The following is a 25,056-nucleotide window of genomic DNA, read 5'->3' as shown; positions in this document are numbered from 1 at the left end:
TCAACCATTATGACTGTAGCATATGCACTATCAAAATTCAAAAGCAGCATTGATGAGAGAAATTTAATTGGGTAGCAACCTTAAAACTAGAACCTCATGGGCATGCATGAATAGGCACAGTATAAATTGCTGATAATTGTTCCTGGGAACACTGGAAAATATTATAACTGGTTTACAAAAGTGATCTCTGTGCAGTTCATTAACCCTTCTGGAATGGATCCACAGAATGCTTTCAGTGGGATATTACTGTGTATGCCAAGGGTGCAAAGAATCATTACCTAATGATAAAATAGGCCTTTTGATTTGCTGCGTGGTAAAGGATTTTAAAGTTATTTTTGTCTGCATTTCAAATGCTTTTCCCGGATAACTTTAATAACATCCCCACATAATTTCAAAATATTTATGTCTAAATTTGGTCACTTTAATAAGTTTATGTTCCCACTTTGTTAATTAAATCAGGCTAATCATATGAATGCTAAGGATGAACAGATTCTTAGCTCTGTTCCACTAATTACTAACCCAAAGTTCAACAGTATCAATGCAAAACCAATGGAACTTTGTTACTGCTTTACAAATAAATGTACAGAATAAGTAAAAGGAAAACAACATTTTTTTAACCTATTCAATGTGCATACGAATTAACCAAAGGAAGCCCTGCTTCAGAAGTACGCCACTAATTATTCCAACGGTGCTGGATTAAAATGTATAGTATATCATAGAATTATTGGCTCCAATAGAATACTTAATGAAATAACTATTAATTTGGATTTCGAACACTAAAGTTTAGAATAGATTTGGTATTTCACCATCATCATCTTCAGACGATCCTCAAACTTTTTCCAGGACATTATCCCAGTTCCTTAGCTCAGGTGCAGGAATTCCTGGTATCCAAAAGGTCCAAGGAGGAGCTCAAAGTTTCATCAATCACAAAGATGATAATGGTGTTATCAAATGCATTCCCAGTACTAACACCAAAATATGAACATCAAAAATGTTGGGCATGCTCATCATATCAGGCAGCACCTTTGTTAAGAGAAACAGTTAACATTTTAGTTGTTTCCCTCTCCGCAGATTTTATCTGACGTGATTGCTTCTAGCATTTTCAATTTTTATTTCAGATTTCCAGCACCGTGGTACTTTGCACTTGGATAAAATGTAGACTAAAATATCTTCATATAAACAGTATGCTTCCCTATCTCAAACCAGATTAACGCCCATTGTCGAGCAGTATGCTTCCTTCATCAGATTTCCTGGTGATTGAGGTACCTCATAGAGCAGAGTGCAGGCTGACAAGCTGGCGCTAAGGCTGAAATCTCCTGCCGTGCTATGTAGAAACAAGTCTGATCTACTGCTGTGTGGTGTCAGGTAAAGGTCTGAGAGCGAAGAGGTGGCTGAGCTGGGAGTGGAGCTATCTCGACACCCTTCCTGACTATCTGCATTCCCTGCCCCTGACACAGTGCTTGCCTGGGAAAGAGGAACGAAATTCTGGTTACTTATTGCAGTTCTATACGTGCTTAGAATTTAAAAGTTCTAGCTATACTAATTCAGATGCAAGCCTCCTAACAGTTCTAAAGTTATAATTATATTATTTATTACATAATTATCCATTAATTTAAAGTATGGATTATCGACCTCTTGCAAATTTCATATTTGCTTATTGTAAAACTTTTACATCACATTCCTTTCACTACAAAACAACATACCTTTTAATTCATCATAATCATTAAAACCTTTGTTCCATATAATGTACTATAGATAGCAGCAGAGAAAGCATGATTGGTATATACATTCTTAAATTTGAATGAAACAAATTCAATGCAATGCCAATTACTTCGCCAGAACGCAAGAGAAAACGTCAATGGCATGAATACAAAATGCAGCACTGGCTCTTTTGATAACAGAACATACTATCAAAATAAACCTGTTTTAAGAAGGGACTGCATATGCTGAAAAATCGAAGGTAGACAGAAATGCTGGAGAAACTCAGCGGGTGAGGCAGCATCTATGGAGGGAAGGAAATAGGCAACATTTCGGGTCGAGAAGGGTCTCGGCCCAAAACTTTGCCCATTTCCTTCGCTCCAAAGATGCTGCCTCACCCGCTGAGTTTCTTCAGCATTTTTGTCTACCATCAAAATAAACTTAAGCCTTTTGATAAATTTATGAATTGTTTTCTCAAAATCTCAAGTCTAAACCAAATGCACATACAACTAAAATATTAGGTATTAAAATGGCCGTGATTCAGTACAGCATCACAGTATAATGGTTGTGGCACCATCATAAATAATATTATTTAAACCAGCTGAACAAAAATGCTTGATTATTAAACATGTACTGATTTTGAACAATTGTATTTACACTATAATTGTCTTGCATTTAACAGTACTGATTACTCCTTAGCCTGACAACGTACAAAATGTAAAGCAATTGATTAAATATCAAACTCCTGAAAAAGTCAAGAATTAAAAAGTCAAGATCACTGGAAGCACATTGCTTGTTAAATATATGTGCATTTTGATAACATATTAAATGTAAAACAGTATTTCTATGATTCTTGTACAATGTGATTCATTGTTGAGTTTTCAGTGATTTTGTGGAAGCTCACAAACCTATTGCAACACAATTTTTTAGATCTTGGTCAGATGGGCCGGTGTTAATTTCAATCCCTGAACATTCACCACATATCTGGCTGCTGCATTTTGAACACAAGCCCTAGTAACTTAAAGTGAATGGCGTTTGAAACTGGGAAATACAAACCCAGGCTGCTTTCTCGGCTAAACGCACTCGACTTGCTTATTTTATGCCTTTTCGGTGACCAAAATATTCAACTACAAAGACTGGGGAAAAAATTCATTGTAGTACATATAATAAAGAAATAATTAAGAAACATATATTAATGAGAATTTTGTAAAAGCATAATTCTTCACATTGTATGAAGAGTACAATTGTCACTTTCAGGCAATTGAACCATCCCACCAACAACTAGGGAGCAGACCTGAGCTATTATCTACCTCTTTGGAGACCCTTGGACTATCTTTGAACAGACTTTACTGGACTTTATCTTGTACTAAATGTTATTCAAGTTATACCCTTGATCATGTATTTATACACTGTGGATGGCTTGATAGTAATTTGTATCGTCTTTTTGCTGACTGGTTTGCATACAAAAGCTTTTTACTGTGCCTTGATACACGTGACAATAAACTAAACACACACTCAAAAATTTTAAAGCCCACATTTTCCCATTTGCCATCTGGTAGATCCTATCGCCAATACATGTTCTCCAGAGGCGAGTTTCTCCAGAAATTGTTTTTTTTTTACATTGCATCTATAGTTCCTTGTGTCTCCATGAAGAGGGAAGAAATGGGGGGGTGGGGTGGGCAGACAATAATTATTATAAATGAAATCATTGGAGATCAGGTTGATAGGACATGAGGGTCTTCTTCACATGGTCAATCTGACCATTAGGAGCTTGGAAGCTCTGAGGGCAGCAGGAAGGGCAGTCAGCTTTAGAAGTGACAAGCCACATGCAAGGATCTAAGTCACAGGGCAATTGAGGTATGGTGAATATTACAAAGGTTGCAGAATGAAATTTACATTGTTTTGGTGATGGATACATTTTGGCTTTCAAGCCGAACAGGTCAGAACTGCAAACTGCAAGGTCAGGACTGCAAACAGGGATATTGTTGAAAGTGATTCAGACTATGATACAGTGACCACAGTTGAAGATGGGGTCAATGGTGAGGGTGCCAAGGCAATGGCTGACGTATTGTCAAAGCTGACCTAAATTAAGTTTTAATTCTTCCAGCCTGTCAGACAAGCAGTCAAACAGCAGGAAAATGGTCAAAACTGCTACCGTAACCAGCTTTGAGCATTATCTGTGCCAATCTTCCCTTAAATTTCTATGCTAATGTCCCTATAAAAGCTGCTCCCCATCTATCTGATAAGAGAAAACTAAGAATGATACTTGAAGACCTCAGGGATGACGATGCTGGAAGAGCCCCGTACTCGGCCCCCTCCTCTTCATCATCTACATCCTCCCCCTTGGTCAGATACTCCGCCACTTCAATCTGGACTTCCACTGTTAAGATGATGACACCCAGATTTACCTTGGCACCAAATCCCCCCACAACCCCCCCCTCTCCCATATCAACTCCTGTTTGTCAGCTATAAAAACCTGGATGCAACATAATTTCCTCAAACTCAACAGCGATAAGACAGAATTCCTCCTCATAGGCTCCAAAGCCACACTCAGCAAAATCAATAACCCCACTCTCACCATCGACGGCACCACTGTCTCCCCATCTCCCCAGGCCCGCAACCTTGGCGTGATCTTTGATTCCACCCTCTCCCTTGAGCCTCACATCCGCCATGTCATTAAAACCTCCTTCTTTCATCTCCGCAACATCGCCAAACTCAGACCCTCTCTCACACCGCCCGCTGCTGAAAGACTCATCCATGCCTTCATCTCCTCCCGACTGGACTATTGCAACTCACTTCTCCTTGGCATCAGCTCCACCTACATCAACCGACTCCAACTGGTCCAGAACGCAGCCGCCCGACTCATCACCCATACCAAATCCTGGCATCACATCACTCCAGTCCTCAAACAACTTCACTGGCTTCCCATCTCCCACCGGATCACCTACAAAATCCTGATCCTCACCTACAAAGCCCTCCACCATCTGGCCCCCCCATATCTCATTGACCTCCTCTCCCCCTACCAACCCTCCCGGTCCCTCAGATCCACATCAGCCGGTCTCCTCTCCATCCACAAGTCCAACCTCCGCAGTTTTGGGGACAGAGCCTTCTCCAGGGCAGCTCCCAGGCTCTGGAACTCCCTCCCCCAACTGATCCGCAATTCCGTGTCCCTCACCATCTTCCAGTCCCGCCTCAAGACCCATCTCTTCACCTCTGCCTATCCTTAGCCCCACGTCCCCCTCCCTTTTGTGCATTAATTACCTCATACTGTGTTTTGTATTGAATTCTGTCTTTACTTTGTGTACTAGTCATGTCTCTACTATTTATTTCATTCCCCTTACATGTTTTTCCTCTACATGCTCAATTTTTGTAAGGTGTCCTTGAGACTCTTGAAAGGCGCCCATAAATAAAATTTATTATTATTATTATTAAGAGCAATAACATTAATAAGGAACCATGCAGGACAGCTTTATGTAGCTGGATGACGGGAGAGATATGAGAATGTCAACCATATTGAACAGTGAAAAGTCAAGGAGAGTAAACATTCATAAATGGGGATGTTGTTTGGAATTTTGGTGAAGGCTATTCTGGTACTGTGGCAAAAGTAGGAGCCAACCCTGAGATTACAAATTTGAGAGGGAGATGACAGTGGAAGGGCACTCCAAATTAACAGAAAGGTTAGAAGTAATGGGAAGAGAAATGGTCAATGATGCCCAGGAAAATGCTTTAGCGCTGTTTTTATTTCCAAAAAATGGGAAGGAGTTGTATTTAATAATACAGCAAAGACTTCCATCCCTCTTCAAACAAACTAATCAGAAGGCTTATCGAGGAAGAAATTTTAAAATTGTTCAGGGCAGAAAAGCAAAGTTTTCTCTTCACTATTATTAAAGGCTAGAAGCATTAAATTCCAAAAATAAAGTCCAGCAAAAAATATATATTGAACTTCTGATGGGCTTAGAACATCTTCCTTTCTTTGTTAAATAAGGAACACACAAAAATTATAAAGTCATTAACTATATAAATATTCAATTTCAAACTGGATAGTTTCATTCCACGTTGACCAACATGTGTGATGTGTACAATATAAAAATTAAGGTTTTTAAATCTGTGTTGATCAAATTCTTAACCTAAAATTGTATACACAAACGTCATAACAAAGAGTCAGTTGCTCTCATGTCAGGAATGCAAACATATTTTTTCAAAAACATATTTGTTATTGTATTGAATCACTTGTAATATCAGCATTTATAGTCTATCCCATGTGCACCAAAGTCAGGAGGCAGGCAAGAGTCACTCACATTGCCGAACCTGGAGGGACAGAGGTCTGACCAGCATGGAAAATTTCCTTCTCTTAATGCCAATCAGTAGCTACACGATCACCGATGATTCTTTCCTTTCCAGTATTTAAAAACCTCTTTAAATTTTAATCCCCCTGGCTGCTACATCCAAATCAATGTTATTGCCCTCTATAAAGGATTCTTGTAACTTAGCCACTAGCCAGCTGAGCCTATCACCACCTAACATAAATCAGTGCAGCACAGGTACAGGCTCTTCAGCACATAATGTCTGACCAAATAGGATGTCAAGATAAACTAATCCCCTTTGCCTGCACATGATGTATATCCATCCATTCCCCTCAAATCCACGTGCCTATGTAAACTTCCTACATTTCAAAGTATTTAATAAATACCAGAAATGCTGCTTGGTTTATGATCCAATGCACCCAAAACAAGATTAATCAGAGAAATGAAATAAAACATTACTAGATTAAACACAGACCTTACGAAGCAGTTGGAAAATAGAAGCTTTAAGAATGGGTGACTGGTCAAGCATCAGGAAGCCTGAGCTGTTAGGCCCATCAACAGGCATCAGTCTGCTGAGGCTCCATCTGTTCCAAATTCCTCCATCCCTTTTATATCCATCTGCACATCTAAACTTCTCAAATTTCAAAGTATTTAATAAATAGCAGATATTCAGCTTGGTTTATGATCCAAAATACCTGAATATGGTATATTAGCAGTAATGTTATCAGAGACATTTGCAATAAAGCAGTATAGAATAGCAGTATTAAGAGTGTGTTGTTGGGAGGGTGACATGAGCCCAGCCAGCTAGCCCGAGTTGTTCGGCCCATCAGTTGGCATCACTGTGCTCAGGCTCCATCTGATCCATGTCCCTCCAGTCCTTACATGCCTATCTAAACTTCCCACATTTCAAATTGTTTAATACCAGAAAATTTGTTTAGTTTATGATTAAAAACACTGAAATATATGTATGTTTGCAGAAATTAAATCAAACAAGTTATAAAACAATTAGATTACTGATCTGAAGACACATGCAGTAGGGAACATTGAGAGTGGACTCCTGGATAACAGTGTATTATCATAAACACATTAAATAAATATATATTAATTATATCTAATTATAAACCACAAGTAGATTACTGAACTGCAGACGCATTTGCTGTAAAGCAGTGGGGGATAGGAGTGTGTTGCTGGGCGGGTAGCAGGAAGCCTGAGCGGTTAGGCCCATCAGCGGCATCACTGTGCTCAGGCTGCGGGAAGAGCGAAAGGAGGAGGGGGAGGGGAGGTGGGGAGAGGGCGGTCCGGGGCAGGCGGGGGTTGGCGGACGGTGAGGGCACAGGGCCGGGGTGGACCGGGCTCCCCGGGCGGGAGCGGCAGCCTTGGTAACAGGTTCACTCTGCCAGCCACCAACTGTCATGTTGGCCCGTCTAGCGCCGCATCGCGGCTCTGCTCCCCCGCGCCCACGGCCGGGTCACCCTCCCTCCCCCATCGCGCTGTAATCCGCCTTCTGATGAGGCAGCGGTCGCCACTTTACCTGAAAATTTAACACTTGAACGGGAAGGGGCATTTTCTCCCTCATTCAGCGACTCGAAGCGGCCACAGAGCAGCTCCGCATCCGGGCACTCTCATCACTGGGGGGGTGACAGGTCAACCTCCACAGGCGGGCACGCTGCAGCGTCGTGACGTACCAGCGGTGGACGATGCCCCGCAGAGTCTGCGCAAGTGTTGAAGCGTGCGGCGGGGAAAGAGCACTCTGCCACGCACAAAGATGGCGGCGGGGGATAGTGCGTCATGACGTCTACGCGAACGGTGAAGCGCGGGATGGACGGGGCAAGTTTCTGCCCCGCACAAAGATGGCGGCGGGGATAGTGCGTCATGACGTCTGCGCGAACGGTGAAGCAAAGGAGGGGGGCAAGTTTCTGCCCCGCACAAAGATGGCGGGCAGAGGATGGAGCTTAGTGACGTCTGCGTGAATGGTGAAGCGCGGGATGGACGGGGCAAGTTTCTGCCCCGCACAAAGATGGTGGGTGGTCACATAGTGCTTGTGTAGGGGTGGAGGTTAGTTAACTTACATCATTTGACGTTTTATGCACAAGCTAGTTGTGATAAAGTAAAGGATTTATACACAGACGAAGAGAAGGAGGAATTAATCCGTGGTGGAAAAAGTGTTTGTGAATTCTGAATACAAATATCACAGTCTCACCTGTTACTGCAGTTGTGCAGTGCTGCATCAACATATGGAACAACTACATTCTTAGATTGCAGCTTAAAAGCCCATTAATGAAATAACATAGATAAAAGGACAATAAATTAATAGCCATAACATTAGGTAACCACAATAGTGCAAACCGTAGTGCAACCAAAGACAGTCTTTCAAAGATCACAGTTACTGAAATTAGTGTTCTGCTGTGTTCAAGCCTGATGGTTGCTGGGAAGAAGCTGTTTGTGAATCTCGTGGTAATGTTTTTCTGGCTCCTGTACCATTTTCACAATGGTAGCAGTGAGTTGAGAGCATAGCCAGCGTGGTGTGGGTCTTTGATGATATTGGCTGCCTTTTTTAGGGTTCTCGAGGGTGGGGAGGTCAGTACCCATGATGGACCGAGCCGTTTCTACCCCTCTCTGTAGCCTCCTACGTTCCTGGAAATAGTTGTACTCAAGTGGAATTATCTCAAATATAGCTCTACAGTTTAACTGTAGACCTGGATAATGAACCATCTATAGTCTAGGAATGCAGATGTGGAGAGGATACTTCTTGCATCCTCTTGTATTCTTCTTGCTCTGGTGGACATGGAACGAACATTTGTAAAATTATATTAGTCACTTGGCAAAGGGCAGCATCACACTCTATTTATTAAGTCCTTGAGATATCTTTGTAAGTCTTAACAGTTTGAAAGCTTAATTATTTCCTTCTGGTTCCATGATAGAATATCCATTCATCCTATTCCAAGTTATTGTGCGTTCCATATATATAAATAAAATGTCAGGTTTGAATTTTGGTCAGATTTTATACAAATCAGTAGGGGGAAAAAATGTAAATCACTAAACTTACAAAGAATATTGTGATGACAGGGGAAACCAAAATGAAAACAGTCCAGCTAGATATGTTTTCCTTATTCTTTGTAAAGTAAAATAATGTGTTGAAGAAGAGTATACCAGAATAATATTTTGGATTAATAGACACAAGATGCTGGAGTAACTCAGCAGGTCAGACAACACCTCTGGAGAAAATGGATGTTTGATGTTCGAGTTGGGACTTTTTCTGACAGACCCGCTGAGTTTCTCCAACACTTTGTGTCTTTCTTTGGTACAAAACAGCATCTGCAGTTTATTTTTATTATATAATATTTTGCATTATTTTGTTCAAAATGAATATGAGCCAAGATGAAATAATTATTTTGCTAGATCATGAATACATTCCCTCTCTGTGTCTAATACTTCCAGCATAGCTTTATTGATCCGTTGTGTGCTTATCTGCAAGGACCATTTGTCCTGAATGGCTAGGTTTTCACATTGGATGTTCTATGTAATATTTATAAATGTATTGCTTATGCCACGATGTACATGAATAATGATACAAAGCCAGGTAAGAAAATGAGTGGGACACCCAGCAACTGCAAATTGATAGATAAAGTTCAGTGATTTAGATTATTTTGTTTTCTACCATATTGTATGAAATCTGACCAAAATTAAAACCTGACATTTTCAATAAACTTGTATAGGATTAGTGGACATTGCTATGGCTGGTTATGAGAGATGGAATAGAACGGATCCACTTTAATAGGAAGATTAAAATGCTGAATTAAAAAAAAAGATGAAATGTAGCAAAATGATGGTATTTAAAGAATCTGGGGCCTTCTTGTAAATGAATCAAATAAAAAATAACAGGACCTGAGCTATAGGGAGAGGTTAGGCAGGCTAAGACTTTATTTTTTGGAATGCAGCAGGTTGAGGGCTGATATCATGGAGGTGTATAACATCATGACGAGAATAGATTGGGTAAATGCTCAGAATCTTTTACCCAGGGCAATTCAGACAAATTCAAATTGCTTTCTAAGTTAATTTGGGGGAGAAAATTTGTAAAGTTAAACAACAGGTTATAATGCAGAATTGTTGATTGCTTGGCCATAAATGCAAACAGTGCAGTAGAAAGTGAAAATCAGACTGCACTGTGTAAAACGGAGAGGCTCGAAACTGCAGACGATGGGTCTGAGATGTTGGCTGACCCACTGAATTACTTCAGCACTTTGTGTGTTTCTTTGTGTTAAACCGAGAGTCAAGAGTGTTTTATTGTCATATGTCCACAAGACAATTTCAATAAAAAACATAGACAATAATACTGCTAAATTAAAAGTAATGCCCCCAAATCTATACTGTTCTGAGCCTATGTGGATGTTGTAGTCTTTAGAGAGATGTAGACAGAAGGGGGTGAAGAAACGTCTCCTATCCATGTTTTCCAGCACTTTGTATGTTTTTCTGTGTTAAAACAAACTCGGAATAAAGGGTCTGAAAAAGGGTCCCGATCCCAAATGTTGCCTGTGCATGTTCTCCAGAGATGCTGCTTGTCCTGCTGAATGACTGCAGCACATTGTGTGTTTCTCTGTGTGAAACAGATTTGGAACAAGCTAGTCCTCCACCCGAGGTGGCGATCCAATGTAACGCAAGGGCTGAACACGCCCGCAGCTTGTGGACTCTTGTTCGCTGGCTGGGTTCGTCTGCAAGGGGAGCAGCCCAGCGCTGGCAGCGGGCAGTGGTGACAGCCGGGGCTCGGCGATGGGTCCGGGCTGCGGCTCCTTCGCCCGCGGGGGCTCGGGCTAAGTTCGGACCATGCGTTTCCACGGCTCTGCCAACGTCCGGCTCTGTTTCCTGCTCGCCCTCACTCTCTGCACCTCGCTGCTGCTGTTGGTGGGGCTCCAGCAATGGGCACGCCAGGACCTGCTAGTCTCCATCCCCTGGAGGTCCGGCAATGCCACCCGGCTCAGGAGCTCCTTGCACGGGCAAGGACTGGCTGCGACCTCCGCCGGGAGCTCCAGCACTCGTCCCAGCCCTACCCCAACAAGGGGACTCCCCTGGCACCAAGTGGCCGAGGCACCCAGAGGTTCCCAGAACAGCCTCGAGGAGAAGGAGCCTCCATGGAGAGAGAGGGCTGGGGTTACACCAGAGGAGGAGGCAGCTCTGCTGCTATGGGACACCCCCCTTCACCGCCCCGGCTCCGGCAAACACAACGTGAAACTCAGTGACATCTTTATTGCGGTGAAAACCACACGGAAGTATCACAAGGCCAGATTGGATCTGCTCTTTCAGACCTGGATATCTCTGGTCCAGAACCAGGTGAGGACTTGCCCGGGATTTCAAATGAAGTTCAAAATCTCCCCCCTGATGATGCTTAATAATGTAATGTTGATACTATAACTGCATTTTAAGGACACTTGGACAGGTACATGGATAGGAAAGGTGTGGGCCAATCGCGGGCAAATGGGACTAGTGGAAATGGGGCATCTTAATTGGCGTGGGCGAGTTGGGCCGAAGGGCCTGTTTTCATGCTATGGGACTTTATGTCTTTAATCTCAGACCTTGAGCCTTCTGTCATCTCACCTCTCTTGCATCCCTCTCCGAACAGGGATCATTTCATAGCGATCAATATTGGGCATCTATTTTCTCCAGAGATGCTGCCTGGCTACACTGAGTTACGCCAGCACTTTGTGTCTATCATCAATATTGTTTGATTGATTGTTGAAAGATAAAGCATAGAAACAGGCCTTTCAATGACAATGTGGCGCAGCTATAGAGCTGCTGCCTTATAGCTCCAGAGACCTGGGTTCAATCATGACTACAGATGCTGTCTGTAGGGAGTTTGTATGTTCTCCCCGTGACCTGCGTGGGTTTTCTCCGGGAGCTCTGGTTTCCTCCCACACTCTAAAGATGTGCAGGTTTGTAGGTTAATTGGCTTTGGTAAAAATTGTAAATGGGCCCTTGTGTGTGTAGGATAGTGTTAGTGTGCGGGGATTGCTGGTTGGCGTGGACAGTGGGCCGAAGGGCCTGTTTCCGTGCTGTATCTCTAAACTAAACTTTCAGCCCACTGAACCTGCGCCGACCATCGATCACCCGTTTACACTAGCTCTATGTTATCCTACTTATCATTCACGTGATCTTATTGATCTTATTTAATTGTGCACGCTGGGTTGATTGCATTCATCGAAACGGGGTGGACCACGTGAAGGTTGCAATCTTCCACCTCGGTAGAGTTGCTGCCTTACAGCGCCAGATACCCAGGGTCGATCCTGACCACGGGTGTTGTCGATACGAAGTTTGAATGCTTTCCCTGTGGAGTTTCTCTGGGTGCTCCGGTTTCTTCCCACATTCCAAAGACATGTCGGTTTGTAGGTTAATTGGCTTCTGTAAATTGTCTCTTGTGTGTCGGATAGCGTTAGTGTGTAGGAAGGAACTTCAGGTGCTGGTTTACACCGAAGATAGACACAAAGTGCTGGAGTAAGTCAACGGGACAGGCAGCATCTTTGGATAGAAGGAATGGGTGATGTTTCGGGTGGAGACCCTTGTGTTAGTGTACAAGGGCGATCACTGGTCGGTGTGGACTCAGTGGGCTGAAGGTCTTGTTTCCACGCTGTTTCTCTAAACCAAACTAGAAGCTACATTTAATCACATCCTTCTTGTAGCATAGCGACTAGAACTGTACATAGTATTCCAGAGACAGTGTCCTCAATGTCCTATACTACAATAACATGAATGTCCCATCTCTTGTACTCTTGTTCGATGAAGGCAAACATGCTAAATGCCTTTTTCATCACCATGTCTACCGCCATTTCAGGGAATTATGTACTTGTACCCCCAGGACTCTAATTTACAACGCTCACCAGGGCCCTGTCATTTACTGTGGAAGTCCTGCCTTGGTTTAATTTTGCAAGATGCATCACCTGAAATTTCATCTGCCATATGGTTTGTTTCCTCCAAATGTGATCTCCAATATGTAAAATTCTTATTATTTTGAAAGCGCATTTTCATTGTACAAGAATGTGTTAATATGTTGGAACAAACAAACTCCGTGTCACTGCTTCTATTGTTGCTTATTTACAATAGTCGCTCAGAATTGTTTCATGATGTTTAGATTTTCTGATTGGAAGCACGCGTTTCCTTTTAATACCTTTCATATGATACAGGTTTTCAAAACATGCTAACCACTTTAACAATGAACAAAATTGCTTTTCTGAGTCTGATGCGTATTTGACCAGACAATTGATCCCTTGCTTTTATAATGACATTTGTCCATTTCCATTGCATTTATTTGTTTTACTGGGGTGAAACCTCAAGTGTGAAATCCTTCTTCAAGAAATCATTATTAATGAACATTGTCATCAGTATGACTATTTTTCAGATGCTGTATATTTCTGTAATCTTCACAATAACTGCTTTTCCAACAGCTTTAAATATTGCAATTCCTCACCAGAAACCTATGAGGGTGGCTCAGTGGTAGAGGTACTGGCTCATGGCGCCAGAGACCCGGGATCGATCCTGACAACGGGTGCTGTCTATACGGAGTTTGTACGTTCTCCCCGTGATCGTGTGGGTTTTCTCCAGGATCTCCGATTTTCCTCTACACTCCAAAGACATACAGGTTTGTCAGCTAATTGGCTTGGTTTAATTGTAAATTATCCCTAGTGTGTGTAGTATAGCGTTAGTATGCAGGGATCGCTGGTTGGCGTGGACTTGGTGGACCGAAGGTCCTGTTTCCATGCTGTATCTCTAAACTAAACGAAACATGAGCTGGATATGGCTGAGGCTATACTTAACGTGTGAGTTTTTGAACCTGTCAAAGGTTACAAAAATATTTTCAAGTGAGAAGAAGCCTTCTTTAAAATATTCAATAGTTTAACTTTATGTAGGGATAACTTTCATTGAGAAGTTACGCAGAAATGCTTCAGTAGAAACAACATTTCTAGTCAAGGTTATCAATTCGGTCCACCAAGTCCGTGCCGACCAGCGACCACCCCCGAACACTAGCATTGTCATGCACACTAGGGACAATTTATAATTTACAGAAGCCAATTAACCTACTAAGTCCCTGTAGGTCTTTGGAGTGTGGGATGAAACCAGAGCACCCAGGGAAAACCCACGCGGTCACAGGAAGAACGTACAAACTCTGTACAGACAGCACCCATAGTCAGGATTGAAACCGGGTCTCTGGCGCTGTAAAGAGCCTGTCCTACTGTACGAGGTAATTCAAGAGCTCTCCCGAGTTTAAAAAAAATCAAACTCGTGGTGAGTATGTGGAATACACGTAGTGGGTACGTCGGAGCTCGGGACGTCTCTTAGCGGCTCGTAACGCTAACGGCAGGTACTCAGGAAACGTGGTAAGCTTGTGAAGTTTTTTCAACATGTTGAAAAATGTCCACGAGAGCCCCGAGTACCTACAAATGGCTATTACCGTAATTCTCCGAGTTCGAATCAGGGCAAACTCGGGAGAACTCTTGAATTAGCTCGTACAGTGGGACAGGCCCTTAAGGCAGCAACTCTACCGCTGCACCACCTGTGCCGTCTCTCTGTAATTGAAGATTATGTTACTGACACCACTTCTTTCCTGGAGATTTCCAACCCTTTTACTTTAGTTGCTTTATGTAGAGGAGCCTTTCTGTGGAGCAACCAAATTAACATTTTAAGCTTTGGGCAACATGAGGTTTTGCAGTGCATTGAAGCACTAGTCTCAGAATATTGTACCCAAATGAAGAATAGAATTGAAAGCTGTGTGAGCCTCTTTGTAAATAAGTTCAGCACAAGTAAAGGATTTCCAAACTCAACACCGGTTTTATTTTTTTAATTATGAAGCCTTCACAGCCCCAGATCTGCATTATGAAACACTCACTGTTGTTAAATTGGATCCAGGGCCTGTAAAGTGGTTTGTGCAGTGATTTTTAAAATGCCTCATTGTTCTAAGTTTTTCTCTGCTCATTACTTTGTCCTCCCTCCAACCTCCACGCTACCCCCTCTGGTTTCTTTTTTAAATGAATACCAGATGTTAGTTTGCTGAAGACTGGAGAATAAACAGGCAGATTAAAGGTTCTGTGAACAGGATTGACACCAATACCACTGTAAAGTAGCACAGTGGAGAAGGTGAACTCAGTCCTAATTTAATCGCATTCTAGAAAATCATTCAAAAGGGCAGATAGGTTTAAGATGTGGTTCAATGGTTAAGTATTGTTTTAATCAGAGAAGAAATAGTTGTGGCTCCTTTGTTTTACTCATCTATAAAGAGAACATGACTAGCTTGAAGGATAAGTGGGCTTGAGTTTGGATTTAGCAATTGACACAGAGTGTTCAATTCTGTGAAGATTTGTAGATGCAGTTTCCAATAACACAATAGACAATAGGTGCCGGAGTAGGCCATTCGGCCCTTTGAGCCAGCACCGCCATTCACTGTGATCATGGCTGATCATCCACACTCAGTACCCCGTTCCTGCCTTCTCCCTATATCCCCTGACTCCGCTATCTTTAAGAGCTCTTTCTAACTCCCTCTTGAAAGCATCCAGAGAATTGGCCTCCACTGCCTTCTGAGGCAGAGAATTCCACAGATTCACAACCCTCTGTGTGAAAACTTTTTCCTCATCTCCATTCTAAATAGCTTGCCCCTTATTCATAAACTGTGCCACCACAATTGTATCCACTGGATGCAATACCACAATTGATGAATTGGATGAGAGATGGAGTCATGCATCATGGAAACAGGCGCTTCGGCTCAATTTGCCAATGCCTACCGAGATGTCCCATCTACCCTTGCCCACATTTGGCCATATCTCTTTAAACCTTTCCTATCCATCTCCCCGAAACGTCACCCAATCCTTCTCTCCAGAGATGCTACCTGTCCCGCCGAGTTATTCCAGCTTTTTGTGTCTATCTACCTATAAATAAATGGGAGCATTTTGGTGAGGAATTCAGCGAGTAGAGGCAGCATCTGTGCAGGGAATGGATAGGCAACGTTTGTCAGTTTGAGGAAGGCACGCTGCCTGAAATCATAATCTAATTGAATCAATAATGAAAATATCGTTGAAAATTGGGTAATTCCAAAGGGATGAAAGCTAATGGGTTATTAGTAGAGGCAGATCAAACCTACAATGGAAGTAAACAGTAAGAGTTATAAAAGATTGAGAGATGAAGCAAAATAAGAAGACGAAGCGTGTGAGGGAAACTGCAGCAACATTATGACTCAAAACCAATCATCATAAATAGTTGAGAGAACACAAAACACATTAACACATTATGTGAAAACACAAAATGCTGGAGGAACTCAGTGAGTCAGACAGCATCTGTGGAGGGAATTGACGGGCAATGTTTGTCAGTCTGAAGGAGACTCAACCTGAAATCAGTCTGAAGAAGCGTCCTGACCTGAAACGTTGTCTGTCCTCTCCCTCCACAGGGTGTTGCTCCAGCACTCTGTGTGTTGCTGAAGATTCCAGCATCCACAGTTTCTTGTATCTCCTTCATAAACTGTTAATATTAATGTAACTTGGGTGTTAACGCAATCTGGCAGAAATCTTCACTGTAGATTGGCCATGGGAATGGCAAATACTGCCCCTTCATTAATTGACATGACACTGAAACTCTTGACAAAGTTCAAGGAACTGAGGAAAATAAACAACACATTTGTCCCCTGCCAGATTTGATGCCATGTGAATTCCAGTGGATCACACACTCGATCAGCAAGCAAGGCACTTTTATCCCAATGTGTGATCTGTAAATTAGAGATATCACTGACTTAAGCCCCTATCCCACTTAGGAAACCTGAACGGAAACTTCTGGAGACTTTGCGCCCCACCCAAGGTTTCCGTGCAGTTCCTGGAGGTTGCAGATGGTTGCCGGAGGTTGCAGGTAGTGGAAGCAGGTAGGGAGACTGACAAAAACCTTCGGGAACCTTGGGTGGGGCGCAAAGTCTCCAGGGGTTTCCGTTCAGGTTTCCTAAGTGGGACAGGGGCATAACTTTCTGCCATTTCAGTAACATCGCTGACGAAGGGTCTTACACCTGCAACGGGGCTAAGACCAGTTTCTCATTCCACAAATATCGCCTGATCTTCCATGTATTTCCACCATTATCTGCTTTTATTTCGGAATTCTAGCATCTTCAGCTTTTCTTTGATTTCCATAACATTTTAGCTGTTTAAGAAAGCCAAATGAAAGCAAAAGAGGGAGATTGTGTGTGTGTGTGAGAGAGAGAGAGAGAGAGGATTGTGTGAGAGAGGGAGATTGAGAGAGTGAGGGATGGAGAGAGGATAGGGAGAGAGATTACTCATTTCAATTAATTGTGCTTTTGTAGCCTGTAAATAATCTTCAAACCCCAAAATATCCAGCTTCAGCTGAAAGGAAATAAACTAGATGCCTTCAAACTGCACCAAAAATTAAAAAGCAACAAACTGTCTCTAGATTTGCACTGCTGAAGGAGGCTTCTTTCTGATCAGTGAATGGGCAGTCCTAGCTGCAAACAGACTTTTGTGAATGGCTACAGGGAATAGTTCATGTTCCTTGCCAGCTTTTCGCTGCCTTGAAGGGAATTGGCTCACGCTGCATTTTTGAATCGTCACAGTCTGTAATACACTGGTCAGAAATTACTAAAGAGGATAGGATGATGGATAGGAAAGGTTTAGAAGGATATGGGCCAAATACAGGCGAATGGGACTAGCTTAGATGGGGCACCTTGGTTGGCATGGGCAAGTTGGACCAAAGGGCCTGTTTCTGTGCTGAATAAATAGGATACAAGTCATGTCTAAGCAATATATAGTCAAAGCCACCACGCCACCACAGAAGATAAATACATTCATGCATGTTCCCACAAAAGCTTTGTTTAATTCTAAAATGGTAGTGGTAGATTGACTCTTGGGTTTTAGTCTATTTTATTTTTGAGATACAGCCTGGAAACAGGCCCATTGAGTCTGTGGCGTCCATGTTCACCCGTTCACAATAGTTCTATCCTACATACAAGGGACAATTTACAGAAGCCAGTTAACCTATAAACCTGAACGTTTTGGGAATATGGAAGGAAAATGGAGAAAACCCACGCAGGTCACGGGGAGAACGTATAACCTCCGTGCAGGCCGCACCCGTACTCTGCATCGAACCCATGTCTCGGGCATTTCTTCTTCTTGCGTATGGCGTGCACAGCCTAAAGTTGTAGGACAACTTGTTCTATTTGATCTTATTTGATTGTGCACACCGGGTTGATTGCATTTGTCGAAACAGGGCGGACCACGTGAAGGTTGCAATCTCCCACCCCTCTCTGGCACTGAGGTAGCAACTCTACCGCTGCACCACTGTGTGGTAAACCCTTTTGTTATGGGAGTGGATAGATTTGGTTAATCCTGTTTAATTATACTTCACAATTCATAATATTCCAATTTAATATTAGCTCTGAGTAATTATTCTTTTTTGAACAAATGTTTTTCTTTGTGTTTCTCAGTTATCCAGTTCACTCTGCAATTGTCTCATGGGTGTCGTTCATGTTGATATCTTGCACATAAGAAATAGAAGTAAGCCATTTGGTCCCTCCTTCCTTCTCTGCCATTCAATAAGAACATGCTTGTCTGATCTTGGCTTCAGTGCCACTTTCCCTCCTGTTTTCCATAATCCCACAGTGCAAACACTTAAACCTTGAGTATATTCACAACTTGTTTGTGTTTTCACAGGTCTCTTGAGTAGAAAATTCCAAAGATTCAGGACCTTCTGAGAGAAGAAATTCCTTCTTGTCTCAGTCTTAAAGGACCTACTCCTTATTTGAAGACAATGCCCTCAATTTTAGATTCACTTACATCCTCTTAGTATTTTTCTTGTCTAACCCCCTCAGAATCTCATGTTTCAGCACATCAAGATTTTAATTATGTTCGAAGACATGTTTTTTTTCTGCAGTGAGTTTAACAAATTGTTTGAAACGGGTCAGTAGAGACTGGTGGTTTGCTTGGTGTGTTGACCTGGTTTGAATTTGTATAAATTAGAATTTAGAGGCTGTGTTTTATCTCCTGGAAAGGAATGAGTCTAGCATCTGTTTGATCTAGTGTATACACTCATACATCTGCTGTGCCACCCGTTAATCTTTGGAGCTATTCTTCGGTTACACATGCTGTGGGAATGAAGGGCTAGGAATCTGCACAGTCACACTGTAAATGTGCTGCTGAACATTGGAATAATTTAGGGTATACCATGTTTGAACGTACAGATCTCCAGATGTTTTGGCTTTGGACTTTGGAGATATAGCACGGAACCAGGCCTTTCGGCCCACCGAGTCTGCACCGACGAGCAATCACCCCGTACACTAACACTAGGGACAATTCTTCTTTTTTTTACTAAAGCCAATTAACCTACAAACCTGTGGGAGGAAACCAGAACACCCGGCAAAACCCCACATGGTCACAGGGAGAATGTACAAACTCCGTACAGACAGCACCCATAGTCTGGATGGAACCTAGATCTCTGTTGCTGTAAGGCAGCAACTCTACCGCTGCACCACTGTGCCATCCTGATGGGAAATTCTTCTTGTATATGGGCAGGATTTTAATTTTCCCCAGCGATGTTTTATATAAAACTCCCCGAAAATCATTGACTGAAGGGCAATGTGCAAAATTCATCTGTAATTACGTTTTCTACATTTTTTTTTTGAACAGCAGCTGCTCTTTCCTACACATAAAACAGTCACGTTTTTATGACTCCAGGAAATTGTGATATCTTTGTTCTCGTCCCTTATGTGTCCCTTTGAGTCGGATGGGGGCAATATGGGATCCACAGACTATGCCAGAGGGGGTGTCCTGATGGGACAGGCACAGGATGGCGTTCGGGGGTGGGGGGGGGGGTTGCAAACTGTCTGCTATCTACACTGGGTTTCTGTGTGGATTGATTAATGGATATACTATTCCCAATCCATCCTTATCACTCCTTCTCAACTTTAAACAGTCGTGGGCCAAGGATTCCTGTTAGTTAGTGCGCTGTGCTTCTTCAAGAAGGCATCCTTCAAACATTTAGGTTCCGGTTAATAGTTACCATGTGCCACAAGATGCAGTGAAAAGCTTTGTTTTACATGCTATCCAAACAGATAAAATAGTAAGATTAAACGAGAACTTACCAGTTTGAAGTTTGATCTGTATTTTATGAGGAGTTACGATGAGGGATTATGTGAAGAACCCGTCCAGCAGGCATGCGAGACATACTTCAAAGCAGCGGTGTGGAATCACAGAAAGACACAGTAATTGAAATAAATATAGTAAAGAAAAAGGAGAGCTTAGATACCAGTTTGATCTCTATTATTGAGGGTGGGAGCGGAGGGCACGTAATCCCTCATCGTAACTCCTCATAAAATACAGATCAAACTTCAAACTGGTAAGTTCTCGTTTAATCTTACTATTTTACTTCGGAGTCACGTGAGTGACCACGTGAAGATTTTAAAGCTCTGTGATTTCAAACCGTGTAACAGTTCATACTTCACTCACTGCCGAAGTCATTTGAGGGAGGAAGTATGTTATCGTAATCGACCATGAATCTGTTTGTAAAAATCAATAATGGTGTTTATTAACAATAACAAAAAACAAATTGTTCCCCCGGGCTAAATTATATATTTGCAGATTGTAATATTTTCTCTGCAAATGAAGCAGGTTCTGCCAACGGCTTATTATAAAAAGTTTGGAACGTTCTTTCCCCAGACCACCCCGCTGTAGCCAGGATGTGGTCTATTGGTACGTCCATTCTCTTAGCCGCCGACGTGGATGCTGCCCTGGTGGAGTGAGATTTATACATGTTAGTATTTATACCAGCGGCTTTCAGCACCTGCTTGAGCCATCTTGAAATGGTTTGGCTCGTCACCCGACCATAAGGTTTCTTGTGGCTGACCCATAAGGCTTTTTCACTCCCTCGATGGATTTTAGTTGTGTCAATATAGTTCAGTAGGTGGGTCATGGCACATAACCGTGGTTCTGGTGGGTAGGCCCGGAATTCCATGACTGGATTTGATGTTCCTGGCCTGCTCTGTTTGACCAGCCCCTGGATAGTAAATGAGACATGGTCTGGAGTTATGATCATGTTGTCCAGTCGTAATAAGTGAAGTGACTGGACTCTTTGTGCTGACACAAATGCCATCAGCATGACCGTCTTCATAGTTAATTGTTCCAGGGTGAGGGACCTGGCTGGTGACCATCCCCTGAGGTATGTCAGGACCACACTGACATCCCTGATATGGGTGTACCTTGGTCTAGGGGGGTTGGAGTTGAATATCCCCCATCAGTTTGACCACCAGCGGGTGGGATCCCATGGCCTGTTGTCCTGGTGCCTGTATTAAATAGGCAGACAGAGCACTTCTAGCTGTGTTAATGGCGCTGTAGCTTAGTCCTTCATTGTGGTGAAGGCCTGCCAGGAACTCCAGTACATTGGTTACTGTTGTGGTTGAATAAGTGGTTCCTGTATCCGAACAGTATTTCTCCCACTTCTTGATACTTGACAAGTATTGTTTCCTTGTGGATACACGGTGGGATGCTGTCATGGTGTTGATGGTGTTTTCTGACAATCCCAGGCCCAGCAGAGGCCTTTTCAAAATCTGCAACCCAGGAGTTTAATTATATCGTGGCATGGGTGGCTTATGCCAGATACTGGGTGGGTTAGCAATTCTGGGCTACTGGGAAAAGTCATTGGGGTCTCGACGATCATGTCGAAGAGCACTGGGAACCATGGGCCAGTCAGGTACTATCAAAATACCTGAAGCAGAGTCCATTTGTATTTTGCGTAATACCCGACTGATGAGGCAGAAGGGAGGAAATGCATAAAAGAAAAAATGTCCCCAGTCCAGCGCGAACGCATCTACCGCTGCTGCCTCAGGGTCTGGTTCCCAAGCGTCATACATAGGAACCTGGTGATTTAGTCTGGATGCAAATAGATCGATATCTGGCGTGCCATATTGCTTGGTAATTTTAGCAAATACTTTGAGATTTAACATCCATTCGGTGTTATCATTGAATTTGCGTGACCTGGTGTCTGCCACTGTATTTAGCTTACCTGGCAGGTAAGTTGCTGATAGCCAAATATGTCTGTCGACACACCATTGCCAGATTGTGTTGACCAATTTGTCACATGATATCGATTTTATGCGGCCCATATGGTTAATATAGGCCACCAACGTAGTATTGTCTATTTGTAACCGAACATGCAAGTGATGCATATTTGTTGAATATGCTTTTAATCCATAAAATGCACCCAACATTTCTAGATAATTTATGCCCAGTGTAAGTAGTAACGATGACTCTAGGTTAGTCCATCTACCACCTGTGCTGGATATGGAATTAGTTCTGTTTTGTCTTTTGGCAAAGTTACAGACATGTGGACTGAGTTAATTGTGAAGCCCAGATAGTCCATGGTTGTGGATGGCTTCAACTTAGATTTATCTGGATGTAAGACAAATCCCAAGGTTTCAAACAATTGTTTGGTAGCTGACACAGCTGATATAGCCAATTCCATGGTTTTGCCTACTATTAATATATCATCAAGATATGCCATGACAATATGTTTTTGTCTTCTTAATATTGCCAAGGCTGGTTTTAGTATCTTGGTGAATAATCTTGGGGCTGATGTTAACGCGTTAGGCAACGCTTTAAACTGCCTTTGTTGCCCCATCCAGGTAAATTTCAGGTATCTGCGATGATCCTTATGAATGGGTACTGAATAGTAAGCGTCTTTAAGGTCGATGCTTGCCATGAAGTATCCTTTGGAAATCAGCTGTTTAGCAGTTACAAACGTTTCCATTTTGAAATGTATATACTTAACAAACATATTTAGTGAAGTCAAGTCAATGATGATGCGACATCCACCATCTTTTTTGGTTTTAGTGAATATATTAGAGACAAATTCCTAGGGTTCATGTTTGTTTTTTTCAATGATATCCTTAGTGATTAGCCTCACCAGTTCAGCTTGTCCCTTTCGTTTTTCTTTAACTGAGAGGGAAAAGACCCTTTGGGGTGACTGCTGAACTGGTGGCAAGTTTTCTAGAGTAAACTCTATTTTGTATCCACGAATGCTGTTGAGTATATACTTGTCATTCGTGATAGACTTCCATGCTTGCACAACAGATGTAATCTCCCCCCTGTTAGTATAGAACCCCCACTTTTTATATGCTGGTAGGAACCAGACCCACCTACCTCAATGGTTACGGGTGTTTCTTCTGTTTCTTTGTCGGGCGATGAGTCTTCTGATGTGTTGTCTGATGTGTTGCTGGTTGGGGGTGGCGCATTTTCCATGGGGTCCGCTCTGGGCCTTGGCCTAAAAAAGGCTTCCGGTGGTGATGTGCGGACCCCGAGCTTTCACCAGTCCCATAGGGTTGACGTCGACTGGTGGACGCGGTGGGGTACTGCCGCTTGGGTTTAGTGGGTTTGCTTGTCCCGGGGCCTGCCCTCATGAGGCCAAATGTTTTGGACTCCTCCTCCATGTCTTTTATTTTCTTGGAGAGGTCCTTGCCGAAGAGCAGGATTTCTGGCTCTGTGGTCGGCGTTTGCACAAACCCGCGAATTTCGGGTTGAGGGCAGGTCTTATGATCCCCTTACGGAGGTTGTTAATTTCGAACTGGGTATTGCACAGCAGTGCGAGTGTATCCTGCTGATTCGTGGTCATTTCCACCCCATCCACGGAACGAGCATAAGAGCATTCTTGGAATGTATGCGGGATAGTTATCTAAATCAACATGTAGAGGAACCAACGAGAGAGCAGGCTATTTTAGACTGGGTATTGAGTAATGAGGAAGGGTTAGTTAGCAGTCTTGTTGTACGTGCCCCCTTGGGCAAGAGTGACCATAATATGGTTGAGTTCTTCATTAGGATGGAGAGTGACATTGTTAATTCAGAAACAATGGTTCTGAACTTAAAGAAAGGTAACTTTGAGGGTATGAGACGTGAATTGGCCAAGATTGACTGGCAATTAATTCTAAAAGGGTTGACGGTGGATATGCAATGGAAGACATTTAAAGACTGCATGGATGAACTACAAAAATTGTTCATCCCAGTTTGGCAAAAGAATAAATCAGGGAAGGTAGTGCATCCGTGGATAACAAGGGAAATCAGGGATAGTATCAAAGCGAAGGATGATGCGTACAAATTAGCCAGAAAAAGCAGCATACCGGAGGACTGGGAGAAATTCAGAGACCAGCAGAGGAGGACAAAGGGCTTAATTAGGAAAGGAAAAATAGATTATGAAAGAAAACTGGCAGGGAACATAAAAACTGACTGCAAAGGTTTTTATAGATATGTGAAAAGAAAGAGATTAATTAAAACAAATGTAGGTCCCTTGCAGTCAGAAACAGGTGAGTTGATCATGGGGAACAAGGATATGGCGGACCAATTGAATAACTACTTTGGTTCCGTCTTCACTAAGGAAGACATAAATAATCTGCCGGAAATAGCAGGGGACCGCGGGTCAAAGGAGTTGGAGGAATTGAGTGAAATCCAGGTTAGCCGGGAAGTGGTGTTGGGTAAATTAAATGGATTAAAGGCCGATAAATCCCCAGGGCCAGATAGGCTGCATCCCAGAGTACTTAAGGAAGTAGCTCCAGAAATAGTGGATGCATTAGTAATAATCTTTCAAAACTCTTTAGATTCTGGAGTATCGAAGGTACACAAAATTGCTGGGGAAACTCAGCGGGTGCAGCAGCATCTATGGAGCGAAGGAAATAGGCGACGTTTCGGGCCGAAACCCTTCTTCAGACTGGAGTAGTTCCTGAGGATTGGCGGGTAGCAAACGTAACCCCACTTTTTAAGAAGGGAGGGAGAGAGAAAACGGGGAATTACAGACCAGTTAGTCTAACATCGGTAGTGGGGAAACTGCTAGAGTCAGTTATTAAAGATGGGATAGCAGCACATTTGGAAAGTGGTGAAATCATTGGACAAAGTCAGCATGGATTTACAAAAGGTAAATCATGTCTGACGAATCTTATAGAATTTTTCGAGGATGTAACTAGTAGCGTGGATAGGGGAGAACCAGTGGATGTGGTGTATCTGGACTTCCAGAAGGCTTTCGACAAGGTCCCACATAAGAGATTAGTTTACAAACT

General features: G+C 42.7%; 2 protein-coding genes across 3 annotated transcripts in view; one reads left to right on the top strand and one right to left on the bottom strand.

Annotated features, from left to right (window-relative positions):
- gps1 (G protein pathway suppressor 1) overlaps positions 1-7,678 on the bottom strand; it is a 43,721-nt gene extending 36,043 nt beyond the window's left edge. Inside the window, exon 1 of the mRNA XM_033044572.1 lies at positions 7,534-7,678. Within this exon, the coding sequence (XP_032900463.1) occupies positions 7,534-7,578 (45 nt within the window). The 5' untranslated portion in view covers positions 7,579-7,678. The remainder of the gene's footprint in view (positions 1-7,533) is intronic.
- Positions 7,679-10,637: 2,959 nt separating this feature from the next.
- The window catches only part of rfng (RFNG O-fucosylpeptide 3-beta-N-acetylglucosaminyltransferase), a 28,934-nt gene continuing 14,515 nt past the window's right edge, over positions 10,638-25,056 (top strand). Inside the window, exon 1 of one of the 2 annotated variants that reach the window (XM_033044571.1) lies at positions 10,638-11,327. In XM_033044571.1, the coding sequence (XP_032900462.1) occupies positions 10,824-11,327 (504 nt within the window). In that variant the 5' untranslated portion in view covers positions 10,638-10,823. The remainder of the gene's footprint in view (positions 11,328-25,056) is intronic. The other variant, XM_033044570.1, reaches the window with a different exon arrangement.

This window comes from Amblyraja radiata, chromosome 26, assembly GCF_010909765.2.
Source record: "Amblyraja radiata isolate CabotCenter1 chromosome 26, sAmbRad1.1.pri, whole genome shotgun sequence".
In the NCBI taxonomy this organism is placed as follows: Eukaryota; Metazoa; Chordata; class Chondrichthyes; order Rajiformes; family Rajidae; genus Amblyraja; species Amblyraja radiata.
Note: the sequence above shows the minus strand (reverse complement) of the source record. Positions and strands in the feature narration are given on the sequence as shown.